The following is a 26,457-nucleotide window of genomic DNA, read 5'->3' as shown; positions in this document are numbered from 1 at the left end:
GAAAGATCTTCCCATTTTAGGCCCTGGGAGGCCTCATTGTGCCACAGCTCCTCCTGCCCCTCCTGGAGAGCTCAGCTGGCTTTTCCCACATTCCACCTGGCAGACATTCCCCTTTCCCTTCATTGCTCCTGCCTCTATCCTATTCCCAAGTCCATTCCCTACAAAGCAAAACAAAAAACAAGCACCCAAAGCACCTTTTCTCCTAGTACACAAAAAAGTTGGACTACAGCTGGATGAAGTATTCTGATTTTTTCTTTATTATTTTGAAAAGAAGGGATAGACATAAAATTTCCAAACTGCAGAAATAGCACTGATAGGAAAATCTGAGCTTCCAGGTCATGGACACTGAGACTGCCAGAGCATGCTGTCCCTGTGTCATACGATTAGCCACATCTATCAATAGTGTGCGAGCTGGGCCACTGTACCATCATGCGCAATTACCGAATCACTGGTGGCCTGCAACTATGACATGCACACTATTGCTAATTGTTCTTTAGTGATTAGAAGGGTGAGTTCTTGTTTTGTTTGTTTGTTTGTTTTAAAGGGAATGATCATTTAAAAAAATATTTGTAAACTGACTGTTGTTTGAAATCCTCCAGACTTGGACAAAAAATCTTCTTCTAGAAATGGGCATCATTTTATTTTTATTTTTTTATTAGGTATCACTGATACACACTCTGATATTTCACATGAAAAATATTGTGGTAACCACATTCACCCATATTATCAAGTCCCCCCTCCACCCCACTGTCCATCAGTGTAGTAAAATGCCACAGAGTCACTACTTGTCCTCTCTGTGCTATATTGTCTTTCCTGTGACCCCACACACCATGTGTACCAATCATAACACCCCTCAATCCCCTTCTCCCTCCTTCTCCCACCTCTCCCCTGTGGTACCAGTGGGTACTAGATGAAATGGGCATCATTTTAGCACCTTCTCATGGGAACCAAACCCAAAATAGCCTATTCTGCCAAACAGATGACAAATGTGGATTTCCCACTGGCCAGATGGGGCCTGTTGGGAGCTGCTTTGTGGCAGATGCTGGGATCTCTGTGAATTGAGAAAGAAGGCAGAAGGCCGACTACTGTTCCCAGGCCATACGCACAGCTTTATCATGAAAAGCCAATGAGAAGCACAGACTATGAAGGGTGAAAGGGCCTGAATGTTACTTTGTCAGCACTCCTTGTTTCATAGATGAGGAAACTGACATCCAGAATGATAGGGACCTTCTCAGGTCACTGAGCGAGATACATACCCATACTTCAGAGAGTGGCCCACCTTAATCACTTAGCAGTGGATCACTTTGGGAAAAATCAGACTCGCTAAACCTCAGTTTCCACTTGAATGAAATGGGGATATACTTCCTTCCTATTAAGGCTTTCATAGGAACAAAAGAGGAACTGAACGTGAATGCACCTGGTACAGCATCTGGCTCATAAATGTGTTTCCACCTCCAAGAGGCCACAGTGTAGGTTATTTTCCAGTAAGTCATTTAAGTTCAAACTTCTGTCATTCTCCCCCTCCATTTTACATAAAGGATAGTCCCTTATAATAGAATATTCTCAGAAAGATTATGTCCACTGGGCTCTAGAGCCACCAAGAAGCTAACTGGAACTTATAAATAGCTCAAGGCTCTGGAACAAAAGGAAGAGACTGGGTCTTAGTGGGTAGAGTGTGAAAAGCTCCTGCCACTTCCGCCCCCACAGATTTGGGTCCTCCCCTGACACACCCCGACCGTAAGCCTGTACTCAGTTGGATGGCTGCCCAGCCCCTCTCTATCCTTCTCTGGGGATGCGACAGGCACTGGCTTTGCCGGCTTTCTCTTTAACACAGCCTGGCTGGAATCAGAGCAGCTGGAAGATTAGTGTGACAACATGAGCCAAGGCTGACATCTTTATGAAGGTCCTTTTCCATTCAGGAAAGGCTGCGCTAAGAGCCAGCTGCATTTCCCTTTTCTCAATAGACAGCCAAGGGAATCACGAAGGCTTGTTGTTATTAATTATGCACCTCTGTGCCATCAGCTCATCACCAGTTTTGCACTCATAACCTGCACCAGACTTCAGATATGAGCAGTATTTACAGGATTTGGATGTGTGCAGTCTTTTCTTCCCCTTTTGAACTCACATCTTGGAAAGACCTTTGTTCAGATCATATCTAGTTTTAAGTCAGTTGTAAAAACAACTATTAAAAAGAAAAACGAACAGCAAAATCCAACAGTTTTCTCATACAGCTGTCCCACATAATAAAATTGGTTCTCCTATAGAGATCACATGCAATGTATTCCATGTGCTAAAACTTTAAACAGGCTGACAGCAGGAAGGAAGAACACTGGTTAATCAATATGCTATGTAAGGTCAAGGTGCCCAGAATTATCAGCATGAAATAACAACCCTAAGGACCACACTTCTGATCCCAGTTAGACGCCAGCTGCCAGGCAACATTGTTAGGAGGAAGTTGAGCTTTAATATCAAGATTCTTGATGATTCACAAAAGAGAAGAAAAGAAAGCACAAAAATGTAAAGATACATGTTTGAGGATGTTTCTGCCACTCTGCTTCCAGAAGCAAAGAATTGGAAACAACCTGTACGCCCATCAACAAGGGAATGGTTGAGTAGATTAGATTCCTGTGAAATATTACACAGCTGTTAGAAATGTCTGGGAAACATGACCAAAATATATTAAGTGAAAAAAAGCTACTTGTAGGATAAAATACATATAGAACAACATTTTTGTAAAAAGAAATGACCAGACCTAAATCCTTTCATATGTCTACATACGTTGCATAAGCAAAGGAAAAAAACTACAGAAAGCTAAAGTTACCATTTACTACCTGGGCAGATTCAGGACCAGAGGTAGGGGCTACTACTGATTTCTTCCACCAAAAATGTATGGAGAAAGAGGTTTACAATTGGGAGGGAATTATATCTGTTGTATGTAACAGTACCTTAAACTAAGCCACTCTCCTGTTTTATCATCATGCTGTCCTCGCTACCATCTTAATGAAGTGAGAGAACTGATGATCACCTCTATCTTCTGGTCATTATTCTCTTTTTCCTTCAGCCCTTTCAAGGCCAACACCACTTAGAAATCAAACTCATCTCTGTAACCAATTTTACTGAGTGCTATTTATCTGCTCCTGGACAAGCACATATTACCCTCGGCCTGGGGAGTGAAATGCAGTCTGGGTAGTCTGCTCATTGTGTCCATTCATCTAGCTAATCCTGTTCGTCAATGTGCCTAGTCCAACAATCTTCATGCACAAAGAATTAGAATGTTAAAACATCTTTCTCTTTCTCTGTGAGGAATGGGTCTTAGTCTGTGCATAAGGCAGCAGAAAGAACATATGCTTGGATCTAGGTTTTAGTTTGTCTTCTGGCCATGTGAACTGGGGCAAAGAGCTCATCTTCTCTGGGGTTCAGTTTACACATCTGAAAAATGGAGCTAGTACTCCTTGTTAGATCCGAACAATTTCAGACAGGCTGGGCTCACAAGAGTTGTGACAGTGTTTTTGTAAATGAGAAGACAATATTGAAACATAAAGGAAAAAAAATCATCACAGAAAACCTCAAAGTGGGAACAAAGTAAGATGAGGCTAGGAGAGTACCCAGCACAATACCTGGCACACACACACTTTGTAAAAGGCAGACATTATTATTCATGGAGAACAGGGCATCCATTTCCAGAAGACTTAGAAAAATACATCTATTTTCAGAAATGATAAAAGAGCACAAACTGCACATCAGCTCACATGGATGCTGAGTGGTTTTAACCTAGCATAAATCACAGGGGATATATGCCCCTTTGATTTCCAGTTGACAGGCAGCCATTTTTGCTTATAAGCCATTTACCCCTGTAATTTCAACCCAAGTGCTGGATTCACTGAAATGTGTTTTAAAAATTACAGAAAAGAAGTCAATTTGAGAAATTTTATTGGCTGCCATTTTATTTTTAAGGCTTATGAGCACCTTTAAATCCCAATATTAGGTCTGATGGATCAATAACTATTGTCTTGAAAGAAACACCATTGTTCAGAAGGGAGTCATTTAATTTCAGAGGAAAGCCGATATAAGTCTCCTGAAAAATCTGTGGTGCTCCAAAGAAACCTGGACTTCTTCCTTTACCAGCTCACAAATCATTCCCGCTATAGCCCCTCTTTCCACAACCCTTGCCCCTCCTTACACAACTGCCTCGCTAACAGCCTGCCAAACCAGGGACTCTGCATCACTCACATTCTGAGCATCTCCGGGGCGCTGACCTCACATTGAAGTACGCCATTACAAAAGTGTCAAGTGAACTTACTCCACTGCATGAATCATGATTAGCGGATAAAAACTGCTAATACGTATTAAATATGTCTTCCAAGCCTCGCACTGTTCTGCGGAAGGTTTGACAAACCTCTTGACGCTATGGGGGATTGAAGAGAGTGGGTGCAGACTCCAGCCACTCATTCCCACTGCAGAGGGTAGGAGGAGGTGTGTGTCAGTCTCACTGTGACCTGAACATGGCACACAAACTCCATCTTCCACACCAAGCCACAGACCACAGCTGACCTTGGGTCATTTTTAGATTGATTACCTGTTATGCCTCAGGCATTTCTTGCTCTTCTAGGAAACCAAGTTAATAAAAACCACCACAAAAAAACATAGCAATTTGGGAAAGGATCCCATCACCATTTCTATCTTTTACAAACAACATAAATGGTATTGTGTGTTCAATCCACCTACTTGACATCATCACTTGGATGTTTAATAGCATCTTAAACTTGACTGAAATCAAAATGTCCATTTCCCCCAAATCTGCTCTTCCCACTGTCTTTGTTTCTGTAAATGGCAATTCTTTCTCACCAGTTGCTCTGGCCAAAAACCTTGGCATTATACTCAACTCCTCTCTTTTTTTCATATCCATATTGTCTGTAATTAAATCCTCTCATCTCCACCTTCACAGTATATCTAGTGTATCTAGAATGCAGCCACTGATACTGGGCTACTCCCACTGTGGACTAGCACACTGCCACTCTTCTCTGCCTTCCTGAAATGTACTCCTAATTAGTCTCCCTGCTTCCACCTGTGGCTGCCTACAATCTATTCTTAACATAGTAACCAAGTGAAAGTTTGAAAATGAAAATCAGATCATATAGCTCTCTGCTCAAAACCTTCCAGAGCTTCCCATCTTACTCACTTTGGTAAAAGCCAAAGCCCCACCATGGCTCTGACATCTCTCCAGCCTTGCTTCTCATCACTCTCCTCCTGGCTCACTGGGCTCCATAAATGAAGCCTGATGGCCTCAAGGCCTTTGCACTTGTTTCCTCTGTCATGAGGGCTCTTCCCCATTTAACTGCTCTTCTAGGCCCCTACTTTCTTCATATCTCTGTTCATGTCATCTTTGATCAGAGACCTTCCCTGACTACTGGAAATAAAACACATCGCACTCCTAGCACTTTCTTTAGCCCTTATTCTGCTTTTTATTTTCCTGTATCACAACCATCTGAAAAATTAATATTTCATTTGTTTATGATCTCTGCTTGTCCCTGCCACCCTAGTGGAATGTAAGCTCCAGGAAGGAATTTCTGCTCATTCTCCAGGGACTAGCCAAAACAATTACACACAGTAGGCATGTGATAAATATTTGCTGAATGACTTGCAGAGAAAGTTTCAAGTGACTAATAAATAGGCTTGAGATCTCTTCCAGGCAGAGACTGACATTGAATCATTTTAGCCTAAATGAATAGCTGCATTTTAGACCGGCTACAGATTGGGGGTGGAGGAGTGGGAAAGGAGTCCTTAACACACATGCACAGTCACCTTAGATTAAGTTTCTGATTTCATTAGCTCTGGATACATCTGTGAGGTGGCCATGCAGGGCCGGAGCTCAAAGGTACACGCAGCAGCTCCACCAACAGCTTCCCTTGGCCCCCGGGTTCCCCAATATGGATGCACAGCTGGCGACATCTTTTGAATCAGGGAAGCTCAATTCTTGTTACATCCATGGCTTTTCTAGTTCAGGCTAATGTCACCATTGGAGAATATTCTTCTGTTCCTGGGAATATTTATAAATTTCAAGCCTCCTGGTTCTCAATCCCTCAACATCTATCACCAAGGCCACATGATCATGGGGGTGAAGGTGGGGGTCCCTGGATAGGACCCCAGCTGCTAGCTCTCAAGAACCCAGGGAGCTGTTTCCCTCAGTGCTCTCCCGCCCCTGGTCTCCACCCTTTTATCTGGGTGCTTTGGGCACTGTGATGGTTGGTAAATCACCATAACAAACCCATTTCTAACTGGACCCTAGCCACAGGCCACGCTTCACCGCTTGATTCTTCCATTTGCTGGCCTGGAAAAGGGAATGACGATGATGATGACGGTAACAGCACCGGCCCAACGTGTTCATGAGGGATACTGGTCTGTAATGTTCTTTTCTTACAGTATCTTTTTTTTGGCTTTGGTATCGGTATAATCACAGGTTCGCAATGAACTGGAAAGTATTCCATTCTCCTTAATTTTTTGGGAGAGTTTGTGTAGAATTACATTATTTCTTGAATTTTTTTTAGAATTTACCTGTAAACCCAACAGGGCCTAGTTTACATTCTTTAAAAGATGTAGGGTTATTCAGGTTACACATTTCTTCATGGCTGAGCTTTGGTAGTTTGCGTCTTCAAAGGAATTTGTCATTTCATTTAAGTTGCTAAATGTATATGCATGAAGTTGTTCAGAATATTCCTTTATTATTTTCTTAGTAGTTATAGAATCTGTAGTTATATCACCTCTCTCATTCTTGATATCAGTAACTTGTGTTTTTTAGCTCATCAATCTAGAAGTTATTCTTTGACAATCTCAAAGAATCAGCTTTTGGTTTCATTGATTTTCACCTATTGTTCTTCTATTTTCTATTTCACCAAATTCTGATTTGATCTTTTTCTTTCCTTCTGTTTATTTTGGATTAATTTACTCTTCTTTTTCTAGTTGCTTAAAGTAGAAGGTGATATCATCAATTTGAGACCATTTTTCTTTTCTCTTAAAGACACTTCATGTTACAAATTTCCCCTTAAGTACTGCTTTACTGACATCCTACAAATTCTGATGTATTCTGTTTCATTATTGCTCAGTTCAAAATGCTTTCTAATCTTCCTTTTGATTTCTTCTTTGACTCATCTGTTATTCAAAAGTGAGTTACAGTTTCCAAACACTTTGAAATGTTAAGAGACTGTTCTATTATTGGTGCCTAAATTAATTCCATTGTGGTCAGAGAACATACTTTGTATCACTTGCATCCTTTTAAATTTGTGGAGACTTACTTTCTGGCCCAGAATAAGGTCTGCCTTGGTAAATGTTCTGTCTGCACTTGAAAAGAATACACTTTCTGCTGTTATTGGACAGAGTGTTTTATAAATGGCAATTGAGTCACCTTAGTTGATAAACTGTTTCAAGTCTACTATGTATCTTGCTGATTTTCTGTCTACTTATTCTATCAATTGACAGAGAAGTGACAGAGAAATCTCATAATTGTGGCTATGCCTATTTCTCCTGACAGTTCTGAGTTTTGCTTCATGTATTTTGAAGCTTTCATTAGGTGCTCAGGTAATTAATATTGCTAGGTACTCTTGATGAATGATCCCTTTATTAAATTATGAAATGACCTTTTTTTCCCTAATAATATTCTTTGTTCTGAGTTCCACTTTGACTAGTAAGATAGCCACTCTAGCTTTCTTTTGACTAGTTTGCATGTGGCTCTTTCCTATCCTTTTATTTGTATGTTTATATCTAAAGTGTGTTTTTTGTATGTAGTTGTATCTAGAGAAGAAAGTTATCTAACTGGAGGATCCTGCCTGTTAACTGAAAGGATTAGTGCATTTACATTTAATGTGATGATTGATATGATTAGGTTACAGTCCATTGTCTTGTTACTTGCTTTCTATTTTTCTTTTTTGATTTGATTCCCATTTCCTTCTTTTTCTGCCTTCTTTTGGATTAACTGAATATTTTTCATTATTCAACTTTATCTCCCTTGTTGGTTTTTAGCTATAGCTCTTTGTTTTGATATTTTAGTGCTTATTTTAGGGTTTATTAATTACATTTGAAACTTGTAATGCCAAATGATATGCCACTTCACAAGAGGTATGAGAATCTTACAACAGTATATTATCATTTCTCCCTTCTAACATTTATGTTGGAACAACTTACAATTAAACCAACAACATATTATTATTTTTGGTTACACTGTTAGAAATCTTTTACAAAATTTAAGCAACAAACAAACTGTATATATTTACCCACATTGTCATTATTTCCAGTGATCTTCATTCTTTGTGAATGAAGACCCCTCTTTCCTTCTGGTATCATTTTTTCCTGCCTAAGGGACTTTCTTTAACATTTCTTATAGTACATGGCTACTGTGATGCATTCTTCAGCTTTTTTCATGTCTAAAAAGTCTTTTTCTTTTTTTTACTATATTCTATATGCTGAACTTTCATCCCTGTCATGAATTTATATAATGATTGAGATTTTGTTCTTCTTTATCCCTTTCACCTGTTTCACCCCTCCATCCCAGGCCCTCTCCCATGGCAATCACCAGTCACTTCTCAATGTCTGTGAGTCTATTGTTGTTTTGTTCATTTTGTTTTGTTTTTAGATTCCATATCTAAGTGAAATTACGGTATTTGTCTTTCTCTGCCTGACTTACTTCACTTAGCATAATACCCTTTAGGTCCATCCATGTTGTTGTATTTCTCTTTATGGTTGAATAATATTCCACTGTATATATGTACCACAACTTCTTTATCCATTCATCTATTGACAGACACTTGGGTTGCTTCCATATCTTGGCTACTACAAGTAATGCAACAATAAACATAGGAGTGCATAAGTCTTTTCAAAGTAGAGATTTGTTTTCTTTGGGTAAATTCCTAGAAGTAGAATTACTGGGTCATGTAGTTTCTGTTTTTAGCTTTTTGAGGAACCTCCATGCTGCTTTCCATAGTAGTTGCACCAAATTACATTCCCAGTAGTGTAGGAGGGTTCCTTTTTCTCCACATACTCACCAACACTGAATATTTCTTATTTTTTGGATAATGGCCATTCAAACTGGTATGAGATGATATCTCCTTGTGATTTTGATTTGCATTTCCCTGATGATTAGTGATGTGGAGCATCTTTTCATGTGCCTATTTGGCCATCTGTAAATCTTCTTCGGAAAAATGTCTATTCAGGTCCTGTCCATTTTTTAGTTGGTTTATTTGTCTTTCTTGGTATTGAGTTGTGTGAGTTTATGTATTTTGGGTGTTAGCCCATTATTGGATATACCACTCTCCAATATTGTAGGTTGCCTTTTTGTTTTGTTGATGGTTTCCTTAGCTGTGCAGGAGGTTTTTATTTTGATGTGGCCCCACTTGTTTATTTTTGCTTTTGTTGTCCAGGGAGATGTATCAAAAAAATTATTCATGTTATGTTCAAGAGATTTTTGCCTATGTTTCTCTCTAAGAGTTTCACAGTTTCATGTCTTATATTTAAGTCTTTAATTCTTGGAGTTGACTTTTGTGTACAGTGTTAGGAAGTAATCCAGTTTCATTCTTTTGCATGTAGCTGTTCAGTTTTCCCAACACCATTTATTGAAAAGACTGTCTTTTCCCTATTGTATATTCCTGCCTCCTTTGTCATATATTAATTGACCATATATGTATGGGTTTATTTCTGAGCTCTCTATTCTGTTCCACTGATCTATGTGTCTGTTCTTGTGCCTGAAAAGTCTTTATTTTACTTCTCTTTGAAAAATATGTTCATTGGGTATAGAATTCTAGGTTGACAGAAGTTTTTACTTTCAGTACTTTAAAGATGCTGCTAATCTGTGTTCTTGTTTTTATTGTTTTCAATAAGAATTCTGTCATCCTTCTTTTTGGTCCTCTGTGTGTAACATGTTTGTTTCTCTGGCTACTTTTTCAAAATTTTACAACTTTAAAACTTTTTCTCTTCATCACTGGTTTTCAGTAATTTGATCATGATTTGCCTTGGTGTCATTTTGCTCATGTTTTTTGAGATTGGGTTTCACTGAGCCTCTTGGATCTGTGGTTTTGCAGTGTTCATTCAGTTTGGAAAACTGTTGGCCACTATTTCCCTCCTCTCCTTCACAGACTCCAAGAACATGAATATTGAACTGTTTTAAGGCTGTCCCAAAGTTTAGTAATGCTCTTTTCACTTTTTAAAGTTCCTTTTCATGTTTTATTTTAGTTTCTTTTCTTAGGTCTTCAGATTCACTAATCTTTTATTTCTGTGTTATCTAATCTCACATTAGTCCTATAAACTACTCTTCATCTTAAAAGTTGGTTTCATTTCTAGAAGTTCAGTTTGGGTCTTTTAATATCTTTCTTGCTTCAACTTCTTAAACATATGGAATAGTTATGATAACTGTTTAAGTGTCTTCTGCTAATTCTAAACTCTGTGTCAACTCTGGGTTGGTTTTGAATGAGTGCAAATTTTTCTCAGTATGGACTGTGTGTCTCTGCATCTTTGCCCACCTGATAATCTTGACTGGATTACACCTTCGTCTGTGCTGAGAGTTTTGTGTTTCTATAAATATTCTTGAGCTTTGCTCTGGGATGCAGTTAAGTTACTTGGAAACAGTCTGATCCTTTTGGGTCATAATTTATAATATTTTAGACTGGTCCAGACCACTGTTCAGTCTAGGGCTAATTAGTCCCCAGTGAGGCAAAACTCTTCTAAGTGCTCTATCCAATCTGTCATGAGTTATGAATTATGAGTTTTACAATCTGTGTGGTGGGAAGAAGTGATATTCTTGACCATGTATTACTTGTATAACCTGTTGGTGATGTAAAGGTGCTCAAGAGAATACTGGCCTGTAATAATAATATGAGCTGAAAAGTTCTGGTGAGAAAATTCAGCACATACCATAAATTAACCAGGTTAATTTAACAAAAAGGTAACAGGCAAAAAAAGAAGCATGGTACCAGGAATCTGGTAGGCTAGGGCCTTTTACTGCCAAAAAGATTCCATTCAGGTTCATTCATTACTAGAAGCTAAACCCACGGGCTGGAGAAAGCAGGTCAGGATTATAGAAGCATTCATCCTCACCATGGGTAAGCTTTGCACAGGAGAAAATGCCCACCCACAGGGAGTCTGCACAGGTTCCTTCAGACCCTGGCCACTGCAGCAGTTTGGGCCCCACTGCCACCAGCTCTGTGCTGAAGAGGGGTTCTGTGTGTGGTTGCCAAGCAGCCCTGCAGAGCCCCTGGGGAGCAAGGAAAGTGGGCCAGCCCACCAGCCAGCCTCTGTTCCCAGTCCCTGGCAGGAAGTGTAGAGGGTAGGCCTGCTCAGAGCCAGCTGGCTGCCTCCCACACGCAAGCCCAGCAAGTCAGGCTGAACTGCCTAGTTTCTGTTCTCTGTGGCTGCACGTTCTCTGGTACAGCTTCTGGTGGAAGCAAAGGCAGCTGCCACAAACAAACAGCCCTTCAATCCTGTTCTTGACACGCTGTTGCCAAAATACAGTTTGAAGTCATAAAAGGCAAACAACCCTCAGCAACTGCTGGAGAAGTTGTTTAAGCTAACAGAAACTGGAGGGAGTTAGAGGCTCAACGACTAAGTTCCTCACATATTTCTGCTGTTGAAATGCAAGAAAAATATCCTCCTCCCCGGAAAACAAAGAAAAGCTCTTTAAGACGTATATCAACTCACTTCCTCCACAACTGGGGATTCTGAAATAGGGGCATGTCAGGAGCACTGCTTCTAGTGACACCTTTCACAGTGACTTGGATGCTGGCTGGGTGGGTGGGCTGGTAATAGAGGAGCCTGAGGCATCCTCCGCCTAGAATAAGGGTTCCTCACTTTACTGATTCCTGGAGCCCTCTGACAGCCTGGGGAAGTCTACAGTCACTTCTCCAAGCAATGTTTATAATCATCAAGTAGAATACACAAGATAAGGGAAACCAATCAGACTGAAATATAGTTACCAAAATAATAAAAGCTTTGAAATATAATAAGAAATGTGCTTCTTTATTAACACATTAAGCAAGATCTTATGGTAGTTCTAAAAGCTATTTTCATTTCAAAGTAGTGCTGATTATCCATGACATTCCAAGATACCTGTAAAGTGATGTGAAAGTAAATGATTTTTTCTGGTGACATTACAGCAGCTTTGCTGCCTATGTTTCTAAGAAGGCAACACCGAAGTTCGTTTAGAGGTCAGTGAAAAGAAAAATGCAATATTTTTCTTATTCAAGTTTATAGACCTTCCTGAATTCTGTACACAGACCTGTCTTAATCTTTAACAAGATTAAGAAGACCTTTTTTTTTCTGGACTGTAGGGGGAGAGTACTGTACTGGGAGACACAGGGGCAGGCCCCTGCCTGGCTCCACCTCTACCCAGATGGGAGTCTCCCCCATTAAAAATGTACACTCTTGCCCTTTCCATCTGCAATGTCTTTCTGCAAAGGCTGGTGCAGGGTGGGGGTGTCCTCTGGTGCTCCGCAGCACTCTGCATCTGCCCCTGCCCTTCTGACTGTTCTTCTCTTCTGTGGGGTAGTAACCTGCTTAAGCCAGCTGTCCCCACCTCTTGTACAAGGCGAAAATAATGGCTCATTTATCATTGTCTTCCTGGAGTCAAGCACGTGGTTTGGCACATAAAAGACCATTAATATATATTTACTGAATGAACAGATGTAACCAGGCCCAGCTTCTCTCTCTCATTGTAAAAATATTCCTTATTTCACAGGTTATTTCAGCCCTGGTTATAATATGTGTAAATTGCTTTCTGAGATTTTAGAAAACACTGAGACCCCAGGTTGAACCCCCAGAGATTCAGATTACAGTGGTCTGGGGTGGCAATCTGGCCTTAGTATGTCTTTAAAACCACCCAGGCACACCCAGAGTTGAGCGCCCACAGGGCCACAGAGCAGTGGCTGGGGTAAGAGTATAATGCTCCAGATGAACTTCTGTCCTGCACTCACCAAGATGAAATTAGTGCAGAATTCTGAACTCTGCAAGGAGTTAAACATATCAATTGAGTTTCTGTCCCTTTTGAGTCAGGTCACACTTCTGAATCCAGCAACATCGGTAATACTTGAACTACATTCTCATACTTGGTTGAAAAAATCTCGGGCTTGACCCTGAAGACCATGAAGCAAATTGCAAACCTCACAGGGAGGCGCTCTGTGGCCCCTTTTCTCCCTCCCCTCACTGCAAGAACTCCTTAGGAATAGGGCCCAGTCCTGGGCAGCAGCACGCCTTTCGGGTGGGGATTCCTCTGTGGTTTAGTATCTACAAAGTGGAGGTGATAATACCAACACCAACCTCAAAGCACTGTTGCAGGAACTCAAAGATGTATTGGGACAGAAAGCATTTTGTATGTAGCCAAACATACTACGAAGATTAATTTTTTATTTTTGAATTCTACCAACTGAGTTCTTACAGGTGGAGAGATCTTATTATGTTATGGATTCTAGGTTAGACTCCTTATATTCAAATTCTGGCACCTCTTACCAATTGTGTCATCTTCTGTAAATTATTTAACTTTTCTGTGCCTCAATTCCTTCTCTGCAAATTGCTGGTGATTAAGGTACCTTCCTCACAGGATCTTTCGAATGTTTTGCTGAATTAATGCCAAAGTTCTTAAAGTACCCAGAACACTGGCTCTACAACTTCAGCTTCGAATCAGAATCACCCAGAGGGCTTGTTAGAATACAGATTGCCGGGCTCCACCCAGAGCTTTTGATTCAGTAGATCTGGGCTGGGATCCAAGAATCTGCATATCTAATGGTCTCCTAGTGATGGGGATGCTGCTGGGTCTGGGGCCATACTTCGAGAACCACTGGCTTAAAACAATGCCTTGCATGGGGTAAGCACCTAGTAGGCGTTTGCTGTTACCATGTTTTCCTGGCCTCTACTTTCTGAGTACTTGAGCAAAACACTTTTCCCCAGCGCCACTTAGTACTGCCTTTGTGTAGAAGTCACTTTGTAATCTATTACTTACAGTGGTCCCCAAAGTGTAGATCTAAGATAAGGTGCACCAGCATCATGTGGGAGCTTTTTTCTAGTGCAAGTTCTCAGGCCTCAAACTAGATCTAATGAATCTGGAATTATGGGATGAAGCCCAACATCCTGGGCTCTAATAGCTCTCCAGATGATTCTAATGCATCTCAATTTTGAGAACTATTGCTCTATTAGAAAATCACTCTGACCACAGTAACCCAACTGAAAAAGTCCAGTGGGGCAGGAAAGCTTAAGGTCCAGAAAACTGCTTTTGCTTGAACTGGCTCAGCTTCTTTGTCACCTTGTGGCCCTTGCATGAGTAATGACACTCCTTTAAGCCTCAGTTTCTCACAGGTAAAACGGGTATCCTTACAGGACCTACCTCCTCAGAGGAACCTGAGACGATGCAAACAAAGTGCATGGCACACAATACCTGTTCAAAGGATGCTATCTTTATAATTGTTACAATTTGTCCTCTGTCAAAATGATTTGAGACAGCTTATAAAAAAGAGGTAACTATAGAAAGGGATTCTGGGGAAAAAGACTAACTATATAGGTGCACAGGATAGCTAAAATAAAGATTTAAAAAGAAGTAATAAAATGTCACACACAGAAGGTTGGGAGAAGGCTGAAACTGTCACAGCACTCATCTTCCAAACTGAGGTCTGAACTTCCCTGAAGAGGTCCCATGGTTCCACTGCCCAGAAAGAGGAAGGAGACCAGCTTTTTGGGGAAGACAACGTCTGTGTACCACTCCACCTCTAAATTCTAGGAGAATCTGATCCACCAAGCTCTGCACAAAGGCCCTGTGCCACAGGGGAACCTCCTCCAGCAGCTCTCTAAGTACCTGTTTCTTTAATTAACGCTTAACAAGAGCCAAGGGCAAAATCCATAGATCCCAGCAAATGAGAAAGGTTACACTCACTTTGGGTGCCGAATATCAGGGAGAGAGCGATTCAGGGAGATTTTATCACTGACGTAAATGTTAAATCCATTTTCTCGGTATGCCTGATCCACTCTCTCAGCGTCGGTCATGGGGTAAGGTCTCCCTTGTTCTCCATTTCCTACAAGCAAAGAGCAAAGTTGATGTTGCTAATTGAATGGAGTGGGTAAAGAAGGATGAAAAGTATGATTAAACCACACAGATAAACCTTCACACTTGGATACAGGGTGTACCTCCAGATTTTGCAGGGGAGGTGTAAAGAGGGGCGAGAAATGAGCATGTATTCAGCCATGACTGTGCCACGTACTTTATGGTCCTATTCTCATGTACTCTCCACAGCAAGTCTTTGGGGTGGACACCGGAGCCCTCATCTTATAGACAGATAAACCAGGACTCAGAAAGTTTATGAAGCCGTGTTGCTGGGCTTCAAAGTCCATGCCTTCCCCACTTTGCCAGGAGGCTCAAACATCCCGGGCCTCAGAGTCCAACACCTGGATGGGAGGCCAGGTCTACCACATATGAACTGACCAACCTTGGGCTAGTCACACTTCCTCTCTGAATGGCACCTTGCTCCCATCTGGGAAGCACAACATGTTGAGAGGGTCAAATGAGAGGATGCATATGTGAAAGATTTGTATAAACAATAAAATACTGTATACATGTGAGGATATATTAGAATTACTCTCTAGGCAAGGCAAACTTTGTATGTAAATAAATATCACCACAAATGATGAAAGATGCTTTGATCTTTAAGCTAGCAAATTTAGATCTGCACAGCCCGAGCCAGAAATGCCTGAAAAGTGTTGCTTTCAGCCATGGCTTTGAGTGGATAAAGTGCTAGCTTTCCTCTCTCTGCACAGTCCAGCTGAGGAAAGAGTCCCTGATGCTTCAGGAAATCATTTTCTGGGCAGATGGTGAGTGGGAATGTCCACACCCCTGCAGTAACAGCCTAAGAACCCTCCACTGGTGAGGGGTTCAAGGAAATGGTAATATAATCAGCTGGTTAAAAATCACCTCATCTTCTAGAGCTTGTGGTCTGAGCAACACCCTGTTTACTTTGCAAAGTAAATGTTGACAACAGCAGGTTGATGGGAAGGTGCAAGCTGAGAGGTGGAGCCCAAGGGCTTCCTACTCCAACCCAGACGATGCAGGAGAGGACTCTGCCATCTGTAACTTGCAATGCTCCAAGATAAGCATGCTGGCTAGTGAGCAGGACAGATTCCACAAGAGACACAAATGCAGCAGGCAGCAGACGAAGAGCAGAAGCATCTGCTCGGGGAGGGAAGCTTCAAGAAGGCATGCCAGGGAATGATTCAGAGTTCAGGCCCTGGAGTCAGGCAGAGCAGTTTGAAGCTCAGCCCTGCTCCTCCCAGCTATGTCATCTTGGGCATGCCATCAGTTTTTCTGTGTCTTGAGTTTTGTCCATTGCATTAATTGGGATAAGAAGGTTCGGTGTGGTGCTTAAGGAGGTAATGCAGGGCAAGATGCCTGGCACATAGCTAGCACTCAACACATGCTGGTTATTATTCTCAATAATGTTTCCATTGCTTACTCTTTCTTTCTAATTAGCCCCATATTCTAATACTTTCAGCATAACTGCCTGTAAATAAGCTCTTCAAATGTTTCTTTTCTTAATTTAAGCAGTACGCCCCCTTCATTTTAAATCACTTGCATACAGAAAAATGCACATCATATCTTTAGATGTCCCTGATCATCAGTTAAGATGATCAGCTTTATTCAGAGATTTATTGTAGTCTGGTTTTGTCATAATGTAATTTTAAAAAAAATCAAGATAATGGGTTCTCTGAGATAAAAAACAAATGAAATACCCCTTATAAATAAACATCTCTTATATTTCTATAGGGCTTCCTAGTATTATAAAACTACTTCATACCCATCACTGTACTCACCACCTTCACAAGAACACCCTGAGATTGTCCAAGCAGGAGCAGGAGCCTCACTGATGGGGAAACCAAGGCTCAAGGAGCTCAGAATTGATCTGACGACCACATGACTGCTAAGTGGTGTCACAGCTGCTCTTCTGACCCCTAGTCTGGGTTCCCTAGGGATGACCCTCCACATAAGTTCTGTACACGCCATCCCAACCCACCCCTTCCCAACTCCTCATTATAACAGGAACTGCTCCAAAGACTAATTAGTCAAAGATAATTTTAGCTGAAGCCCATGACTCCATTCAACTTTATAACTGCAGGGCTGTATAGGGATCAACTTTGCCGTCCAGACCTGGATTAAAGACCCAAGCCTGCCTCTTTCTCTCTGTGTGACTGCAGGCAGATTACCCCACCTCTCTTGACCTACAGGTCCCATCTTGTCAAATGTGCCAAAGGTTGATTCAGGGTTTCACCAAGAAAATGTGCAAAATGTGGAGCAGGGGCCTTGCTCACTGTAGGTGTTAAATAAATGTGGGCTCTTATTGCTACTACTTTTTTTTAGTGGTAAAACATCTTATAAGAGAGAGAGATTTTCTATCACCCATAAAGGTAGCATAGCAAATTCCTGGAGGCAGTAGATCTGTTGATATGAGCGGAGAAAGGGGTCAGCTAACAGGTAAAGAGGGAGGATTCTGGGAATCAGGGGAAGGGATGATGGCGAATGGACAGGAGTCACAGGAGGTCTGTATACCCGCACTAAACACACACACGTGTGTGCATGCTCCCTCCACAGGGCCTGCCATGAACAAGCCTGCTCTTCTCCATACCTTCGCGCTGAGCATCCCTCCTGATGGCTTCTTTGTCATGCCAGTCCTTCAGCTTTTGCCCATTTCCCACAAAAAATGTCTTCGTTTGCTGATTGTGTAAGCCCTTAAAAAGAAAAGACAAAAACTGTAAAAAAGAAGAAAAGGAGAATTAAGTTTCATAACAGAGACCCAGAAATTCTACTGTCTCAAGGAATTTTTGGTACTAAGTGTCTGTTATCATTAGTTCCTTTGTTCATTTATTAATCCCCTCGGTATACCTCTGTTAGTGCCTGCCATGTGCCAGGCAGGTGTGCAAAGGTCAGAAGGATGATGAGCACACAGTGTCCACCCTTCTGGAACTCGCAAACAAGCAGGAGAGAAATGAGATGGACAGACATTCCTTCCCCCAAGGGAGAAAGCGGTGAGTGTAGCTCTGTCCCATAGAAATATAAGCAAGCCACAAATGTAAGCTGCATATGTGACTTCCAATTTTCTAGTATTTATATTTGAAAAAATAAAAGAAGTGAAGTTAGCTTTGGTATTATTTTTTATTTAACTCAACATACTCTAAAATATTTTCATTTCAACGCACAATGTAAAAAATTACTGAGATATTTTCATATAATTGTGCATCCATCACCATAATCAATTTTAGAGCATTTACATCACTTCAAAATAAACCCTGTACCTATAACCCTCAGTCCCCATCTCCCCAACCCCAAGCTCCACAGTCTTAAGCAACTAATAATCTACTTTAGTACTTTCTGTCTGTATAGATTTCCAATTATGGATACTTCACAGAAATGAAATCATATACTATGTGGTCTTTTGAAACTGGCTTTTGTTTAATATAATGCTCTTAAGATTCATTCATGCTATAGCAAGTGCCACTACTTCATTTCTTTTTATTACCAAATTGAGATGTTTTATAATTTTTTTGGTACTATGTCTTCAAAATCTGGTGTGTACTTTACACATGTGTTAATCTCAGTTCGGACCCTTTCAGGTGCTTTCAATAGCCACTTGTGGCCAGGGGCTATATACTGGACAGGGGCAGGATAAGTGAACCTTAGATGATGGGCTCAGAGAAGGCACTACAGGACTTCACTCCTACCTGGGAGAACTGGAGAAAGTTTCATGGACACAGGGTATTGGGCTGGGCTTCAGACAAGCAGAAATGGGAGGCAGTCAGGGCAGAGGGCCTGGGCACAGACTTGCGTGTGGCAGAGCTGGGCTTGGCCTGAGAAGTTCTGAGCACAGGAGTAGAAGGAGGGTCTTGCTCATCTCTACAGTCTCAAAGAGGGTGCACATTTGGCAATTATGTGTGGAATGTATAAACAAAGCAGTAGGATGGCTGAAAGAAAAGAGCAATATACAGCAGTTACAAGAGAGTAGTCCCCAGGGGCCAGGCTCTGAAAGCATCCATTGTGTGTCTGGGAGGTGAGCCCACGCTGGTGGACCCATTAGGAAGCAGTTTCCCTAATTAAAGAAGGCTACATTACAGAGTCTGGGGTCATCAGAAGGTGCCAGATGCTTTCCCATGCCAACAGTCAAGTCTAAAGACAGTCCTGGGGCTCAGTTAGAGCCTTCCCAAGGTAATACTGCACAGGAGGGCTGTTCAAATATCTTCCTGTGCTCACTGTAAATGAGAATGGCTTTCTATGCTGCCTTGCCCATTAAAAACTCCACAGACTTGTTTCTGCCACTGCGGCTTGCAGGATGCAACAGTTCTATTTCCTATGTAATTAGCTACAAAGGCCCTGAACATGTGGGGCCTTGGAACATCAGCACTAGCAAGAAGCCACTGGAATAAAACTATTCCCGAGCCTGTTTGGTATCTGGCTGAGCCTTGCACTAGCAGGTTTTCCACAATGTCTCAAGATCCTCAGGACAGCTCTAATGATAACAACAATCCTTTGCCTTCCTTCTCCTACAGACCTCTCCGAGTTGCAAGAAGAAAATCCTGAAAGTTGGCAGGCCAGATATATCTCAGTTGGAAAGAGAGCTATGAAAATAAAGGCCATGTTGCCTGCAAACAGGTCTTAGGGTTCTCGGAACTCACAGAAGCTGAGCTGGAAGTTCCTTGAGCAGGTTTCAACTGTGTTGAGCTTCATTTCCACAGGAGATACCTCAGTGCTGCCTTGGGAAGGGGGAGGCTGAGTCAGAGCTTGACCCCCCTTCAGTCAGACCATCAGTGCATCTGTTTTCTGCTCTGGGGTGGGGGTGGGGTTTCCCTGTGGGATTTCATTTTAAAAAGGCCCTGTGCTAAAAACAAACTAACAAATTTCCAAACAACTAATAAATAGTACTTGGAAACTAAGCTAGGGCCACTTTCCTATTTACAGGGTGGCTAAGCCTTGGGGTGAGTCAGGGACCTGCCAAAGGAGAACACTCAGGAGTGATTGGTCAAGGATATCTAGCAATCTTTTATCCAGCCCTGCCTCACAATTCCTTTTCCCTTTTCCATTATGCAAAGCCTGGGAACATCAGCTGACTACTTAGGTCTCTGGTGGAACTGAAGAGGCTTCAGCAAGTCAAGCCTGTCTTAATGGAAGGTGCCCATCTAAAGTGGTTCTCCAAATGTGAGCCAGCAGCACGGCACCACCCGGGAACGAGTCAGAAATGCTCATTCCTGGGCCCCACCCCATGGCTCCTGAAGCAGAAACTCTGGGGCTGGGGTCCTGCAATCCATGTTTTAACAAGCCCTTCAAGATATTCTGATGTACACCCAAGTTTGAGAACTACTGTTTTAGCATGAAGGAGGCCATAATCCTACCTGCTCTGTGTTAGTCAGACCAAACCTGGTCTTATATCCAAGTTGGGCTATAGTATCCATGTTGAGCAGATATTTATCATTAAAGGTCACAAAAGCCTTAGGCATGGTTGATTGCTGACAAAAAAAATCCAGAGGCTTTTGAGGTTTTTGTTTTTGTTTTTTTAATTTACAGCATGGAAAAAAAAAAGGAGATTTCTTATTGTTTTGTCAAGATTTTGGCTTCTTTTGAAAACTCAAAAGCCACGTCAATGCTTAGACTCAGTTCCTTCAGCCCCACAATTGAGCTAAACAACAACAGCTGCCCTGCCTAGGCAGGGCATGTCGCTCTAGTTTGCTACAGTCCCCACCATTCCTTATTGCACTTCACCTGGCTCTCATCTCTCATTTGTGGAAGGTTAGAAACTGTCTTGTAGGAAGACAGTAGATAAGAAACAGTGGCTGACAAGGAGGAATTATTTTGTTCTATGAGGTTCTGAGGCTAGAGTAAGTGCCAATGGCAGAAATTACTAAATAACTGAGGGGTTAGTTTAAGACAGAGAAAAACAATCCAAAAGTTGGAATGTGACAAGATTAAACAGGACTTGGAAGGAGATGTTAGAAGAGACCAGGAATAGGATGTGCAACTGTTCATAAGGATATGAAGGAGGGCACTCCAGTGCTGGGTCAGTGCTAGTGCTGTGCTAATGTTAATGTTCAATACGGTCATGTGGGCATCTTGTTAAACATGGATCCTGATATAGGAGGTCTGGGGTGGAGTCTGAGATTCTGCATTTCTAACAAGCTCCCAGGTGATGCTGATCAACATAGGAACATAGGACACTCTTGAGTATCAAGGATTACATGATCTTTAAAAGACATTTCAAAAGCCTAAGATGCCATGAAGGGCATCCCTATGTTTTCAAAGTCTCCCATACTGCTAGGAGTTGGGCTTAGGGTTGAATCTCACAGTTGTGACCTCACAGAAATACACTCCTTGAATCTTGGTCTCAGGATGAACAGTGAATTGCTCAACTGACAGCACAGAGAATTAAGGTTCTAAAATTCAGGGATTTTCACACCCTTAATTTGACCACCTTCACTGCCTTTATCTTAATGAGGTACATCCAGAATGATCTGCAGAGATGACCTATACTGTTCTAGTTGGTCTCATTAGTCCTTCCAATTTCCCCAAATTAAAAGGACTACAGAACTTGCTGACCCAGGCAGTTCAACATGTCCAAGCATGTAATTACTAGAGGGTCCTTGAATATCTAAGCTAAGCGGTTCAGCTGCTCAGAAACAATCATGGTGGCCATTATTCCATTTTACAGATGGAGTAACTGAGGCCCAAAGAGGCTAAGCTACCCAACTAAGTCAACACAAGCAGGCAAGAGTGTTAACAGTCATGTTCTGACTCCCAGGATAGTTTTTAGTGGAGAGAGCTCTTGCAATATGACCTTGGGCAAGCTACAGGAGTCACAGGCACCTCAATTTTCCCACCTGGAAAATAGCAGACATCACTACCTGCCCAAAGGTATTTTCAGATGTCCCAAGAAAATCATACACAGTATAGCCTGAACACGTTCAGAATTCACACGTAGAATGTAGGTATCAATTACTTGAGGATTTTAAGACTCTACTATAAATTCACATCTACTCACCAAATCACCTTGATACAGGACTAAAATTTTACTACATAGGTTAAAAAGAGTTCCAGTAATAGGTCTGAGCTTTTGGTAGGAGAAAATACTGATTTCAATTCTTAAATAACAGAGTATTCAGAGCCCAAAGGGCCTTTAGGATCCTATCCACAAACCTTACCAAAAACCATGGTCAATTTCAGGTGGTTCAGGAGGCTCTGAGGTCCATCCACGGATGCCCCCTGGGAAGATCATTCAAATCATCACCCAATGTTTACTGAGACCTGTTTTATGCCAGGCACTGTGCTGGGCACTGGGAATACAGGTGTGACAGCACAGATCTCATGCAGGTACTGATGGGTTTACAGCCTCATCAGTCTCCTCAAAGGGTGGTTCTTGGGAGAACTGGCCCTCATTACAGTTGTAAATTCCTGGGCCCCACCCTGATCCTATTAAATCAAAATATCTGGGAGTAGGAGGCCAGGAAGATGTGTTTTTAAACACATTTCTCATGTGACTGTGATTCACAATAAGGTGGAAAACCACTCATCTAAATCCAGCTACCTCAATATGAGATCTGAGGCTAACACAGTAGAATAGACTTGCCTTAAATCCCATAGCTTGTCAGCCCCAAAGACCAAACATGATCTGGCCATTCTTTCCCTGGAATAGACTGTGAGCTTCTTGAAAGCAGGGTATGTCTGTTTTGATTTATCACTCTGCATTCCTAGGCCAATACCTGGCTCATGTTAGGCCCTCAATAAATATCAGCTGACTGACTGACTGCTCATCAATAGAGCAAGTAGTGTAGTTCAATGGCTCAGAGCATTTGGGTTCCACAGTTGGAAAATCCTAGGTCTTACTTCCTGGAGCAGTGGACCCCAGTTTCCTTGACTGATAAGTAGGGAACATTAACGGGAAAACTGCAGATTGTTGGGAGGATAAACTGAGCTCATCTATACAAAGCATCTAGCCCATTGCCTGACACAAAGTTAGGCTGTCTTGCCTGAGGGTTTCAGTCCTGGACAAGTTCACTATGGATTTGGTGAGACTGAGAAATGGCAACAATGTTCTTGGGCTAAAAGGGTTTATACCCAGCTTTATTCTCACAGGAGTAGGTTGAGCACTAGAATCATGTCTGCATCCAACAGTCTGCAGGTCTGTAATCCATCTCCATCTCTGCCTCTGCCCAGCTCTGGGCAGAGCTCTTTATATAGTGACTCAGTCAGTAATAGCTCATTGCCTATGGGTGTGGAAGCATTAGCCTAGCAGCAGGACAGTTACAACATCAAGTAGTTTAGGGTCAGGTGAGGATCCTGGCCATAGGAGCTTCCATTTTCCCCATATAGGCCCTTTCAGTAAAGGAGTACTACCGATACATTATTTTTAGAGACAAGCTATGATCCAGTGTTTGTGATGGCCATCTTTGGGAAAAGAGAAAAGGGACGGGATTCTAATAATAAAACTGAGCCCTGCAGAAGTAACCTGTTTAACACCTGAGCCAATTCAACTGGCTATGGCTGATAACAGGATTTAGCAAGTTTCCTCATTAACAGCAGGTCATATGCCCAAGTGGAAATCACTGTTCTCCAGGAAAGAAGAAAGTGTTTAGTTAATAGTGGCATTCTACAATAGAAACAAATGCCACAAGACCTTTAGCAACAAGAGAGGCATGAACAATGCTCTCAAAAGAGAGCAATTCTTATGTAATAGCAGTCACTTGTTATGCAAAAAAAGTACATCTGGATTTCCAATCCATAGGTCATTTTAAGTTTCTTTAACTCTATCAACTCAAAGATTTGTCTATAAAATCTGTGATTATTTTTCTTCAGAGACCACCTTTGACTACTCCTCTTCTCTTTGGCTTCCAGGTGTCCTTTTGCTACAGGAGGCACAGGGATTGGGAAGAACTGTGTCAGGAGAGTCTGCAGGGCAGGCTGGCAGAATTTATGTGGAAATCACATTAAACAATAAACTGGAAATGGATTTAGACTGGATACTCTAAATAACTGCTTCTGGTATCTGCGTGCTTTTACTTAACATTCCCCTGAAACAATCAATTAGTGTGCAAGCAGCCACACACACACACACAAATGGAATTTTAATCTTTTGTTTAATCACTGCTTAGTGTGCCTGGCACCCTTTGGAGGGAGGGAGGAAAGGTGGTGGAGCAAGGCAACTGTACTCTGCCCAGGAAGAAGGATCTGTTACCATGAATGCTCTAATCCCAACGCTGCAGACTTGGCAATTCCCTCTGAGAGGACACTTGTGTCTCTGGCTGAGCTGATTAGTGTCTTCATAATAATGGAAAAAGCCTGTACAGTCTGAAGTGGCAGTGCTGAAAGGAAAACTGAGCAGGTTTTCTGCTCCATCCAGGGTCTGAGGATGTATTACAGACCAGATTCTGCTGCGAATTTTAGGATGGCTCCCCACGCCTCCACCCCTACCTCAACTAACCCTACAAAGGGGCTAGAATGATTTTTGCTTTGAGATTTAAATGACTATATAATTCCAAACATTTGTTTATCTGCTATAAATTATTCTAATAACTTTCTCTCTCTCTCTCTCACGCACACACAGAGCAAAGCATTTTCTTCAAGGTTGCCTTCAAGGTTACACTTCAAAGAGGACCAGGAAGAGCTTAATTCAGCTGAAAGGGTAAAGTTAACTTTAAGCACGGAAGTTTAGACAATCAGCTAACGTGCTTTCCTTTGAGGACACAAGCTGGATTGTTATTTATTTATTCATTTATCCAGCAAATGAGGATGACTTTGCTGACTAATTAAGGATCTATTATGTCTAAAGAACTGTGGAGGAGACCAGGATAAATAAGATGGTCCCTGGCTTCAATAAATAGCATGGATAGGAGACAAATCGCTAAGAAGAAAGGAAAAAAACATACAACACTGTAATATAAATGCCTGGAAAGCGGCACAAGTGAATTCTACAGGCTTTTGCAAAGGTCAAATCCACATAAGGCCTGGGATGATCAGGAAATCAGGGAAGGATTTCTGGAGAAGCAGCCTTTCAGAGTTGCTTGAAAAGACGGGTACGATTTTTACTGGGAGCAGTGGGGGCTCGGAATCCAGTTGGAGGGAAAGTCTGCGAGAAGAAATGGAGGTGAGAAAGTAAGGGACTTATTTACTCAATGGCAAAGAACCTGGTGGAGCAGGAAAGCATCGCCAGCAATGAGGCCAGGAAGTCTGGACCAGAATCTGAGGGCCTTACATTCGAGCTGTTTGGCAGGTGAGAGGAACAGGTCTTTGAACAAGAAACAGGCTGGAGTAGAGTTCCAAAAATAAAATGTATTATCACTTATCCACTTGCAAGTCATCTCAAAATCCTCCTCTTCCTGGGAGAGAGGGAAGAAGAAAAACAATTTTGCTTTCATTCAGAAGAAATGTACCCTCTTTGTGGGTGGAGGACTGCTCTCACCTGGCATTCCACCAGTTAGATATAAACGGGGCTGACCTAACCCCAGCCCCTATGCAGTAGGCTGCTGTTCTGAGAAAACCCACCTGTCACTACAACCAAGACCAAGCTGTACGAGTAACTAATCAAACCTAAAGGGCACTGTTTAAGAGTGGACAGCCAGAGACACTACAACTCTGCAACCAGGAGGCTGCCTGCGCCTGCGTGGCCCACACGGGGCGAGCCCTGCTCCACCCAGCGGGGTGGGGTGGGGTGGGGGGGCGTGTCACTTTTCCTTGTTTCAGAAATGCTGTTATCACACCAGGATGTGGGAATCTGAAATCCGGGCAGGGCCTCATTCCCTAAGAGGGTAAGGCCATTCACAAAGAGGAAACATTGTTTAAAAAGGCTGAGCCTGTACTTCCAAAGGCAGAACCATACCACCTGTCCAATTCACCCTTTGTTTTGTATAGATGGCTCTGGAAAAGGTCATTTGCTACTTAAGGTGTGAAAGCTCATTAAAAGACTTTTTAAGCAACAGAGAGGAAAAAAGCCAAGACATTTTGTAATGTCTATTATCTAAAGGGCAAATGGAACCTTCAGAACCATCAGTGACTTTGCTCTTCCATTCTAAAACGACTAATGTGAAGATGTACCATTTTGTTCAGAGGAAGTCCCCTAATGTTTTATCACTGGGGGGAAAAACCAATATTCTGATTGATAACTGGATAATGTTCATTTAAATTTCTAACCATCTGTCCAACCACTGAAATGTTCAGTGAGTACAAGCACATGCCAGGCTCTGTGCTAGGTGTTCATACTGGTAAGCAAGGCAGACAAGGGCCCTGCTCTCATGGAATGGTGGGAATATAGACTTTAATCTAGAACCAAAGATAAATTAAAGTAGCTACAGTGGCATGTGCACAAAAGCAAGCTGCATGGTGCAAAGAGAGTCCTTTTATTTCATATCAGATCAGGGTGGTCTGACCCAGTCAGCAAGGTCAGGAGGGGCTTCCCTGACAATGAGTGTGATTGGGAGTCA

General features: G+C 42.0%; 1 protein-coding gene across 5 annotated transcripts in view; it reads right to left on the bottom strand.

The window, feature by feature from the left end:
* The window catches only part of GALNT10 (polypeptide N-acetylgalactosaminyltransferase 10), a 263,067-nt gene that overhangs the window by 119,621 nt on the left and 116,989 nt on the right, over positions 1–26,457 (bottom strand). For 4 of the 5 annotated variants that reach the window (XM_037025114.2, XM_073231198.1, XM_037025112.2 and 1 more), the window contains 2 exons: positions 17,631–17,733; positions 14,894–15,032 (listed from right to left, as the gene is read on the bottom strand). In XM_037025114.2, coding sequence (XP_036881009.2) covers positions 14,894–15,032; positions 17,631–17,733 — 242 coding nt within the window. Of the gene's footprint in view, positions 1–14,893; positions 15,033–17,630; positions 17,755–26,457 lie in introns of all 5 variants that reach the window. The other variant, XM_037025113.2, reaches the window with a different exon arrangement.

This window comes from Manis javanica, chromosome 1 (assembly GCF_040802235.1).
Source record: "Manis javanica isolate MJ-LG chromosome 1, MJ_LKY, whole genome shotgun sequence".
NCBI classification, from domain to species: Eukaryota; Metazoa; Chordata; class Mammalia; order Pholidota; family Manidae; genus Manis; species Manis javanica.
Note: the sequence above shows the minus strand (reverse complement) of the source record. Positions and strands in the feature narration are given on the sequence as shown.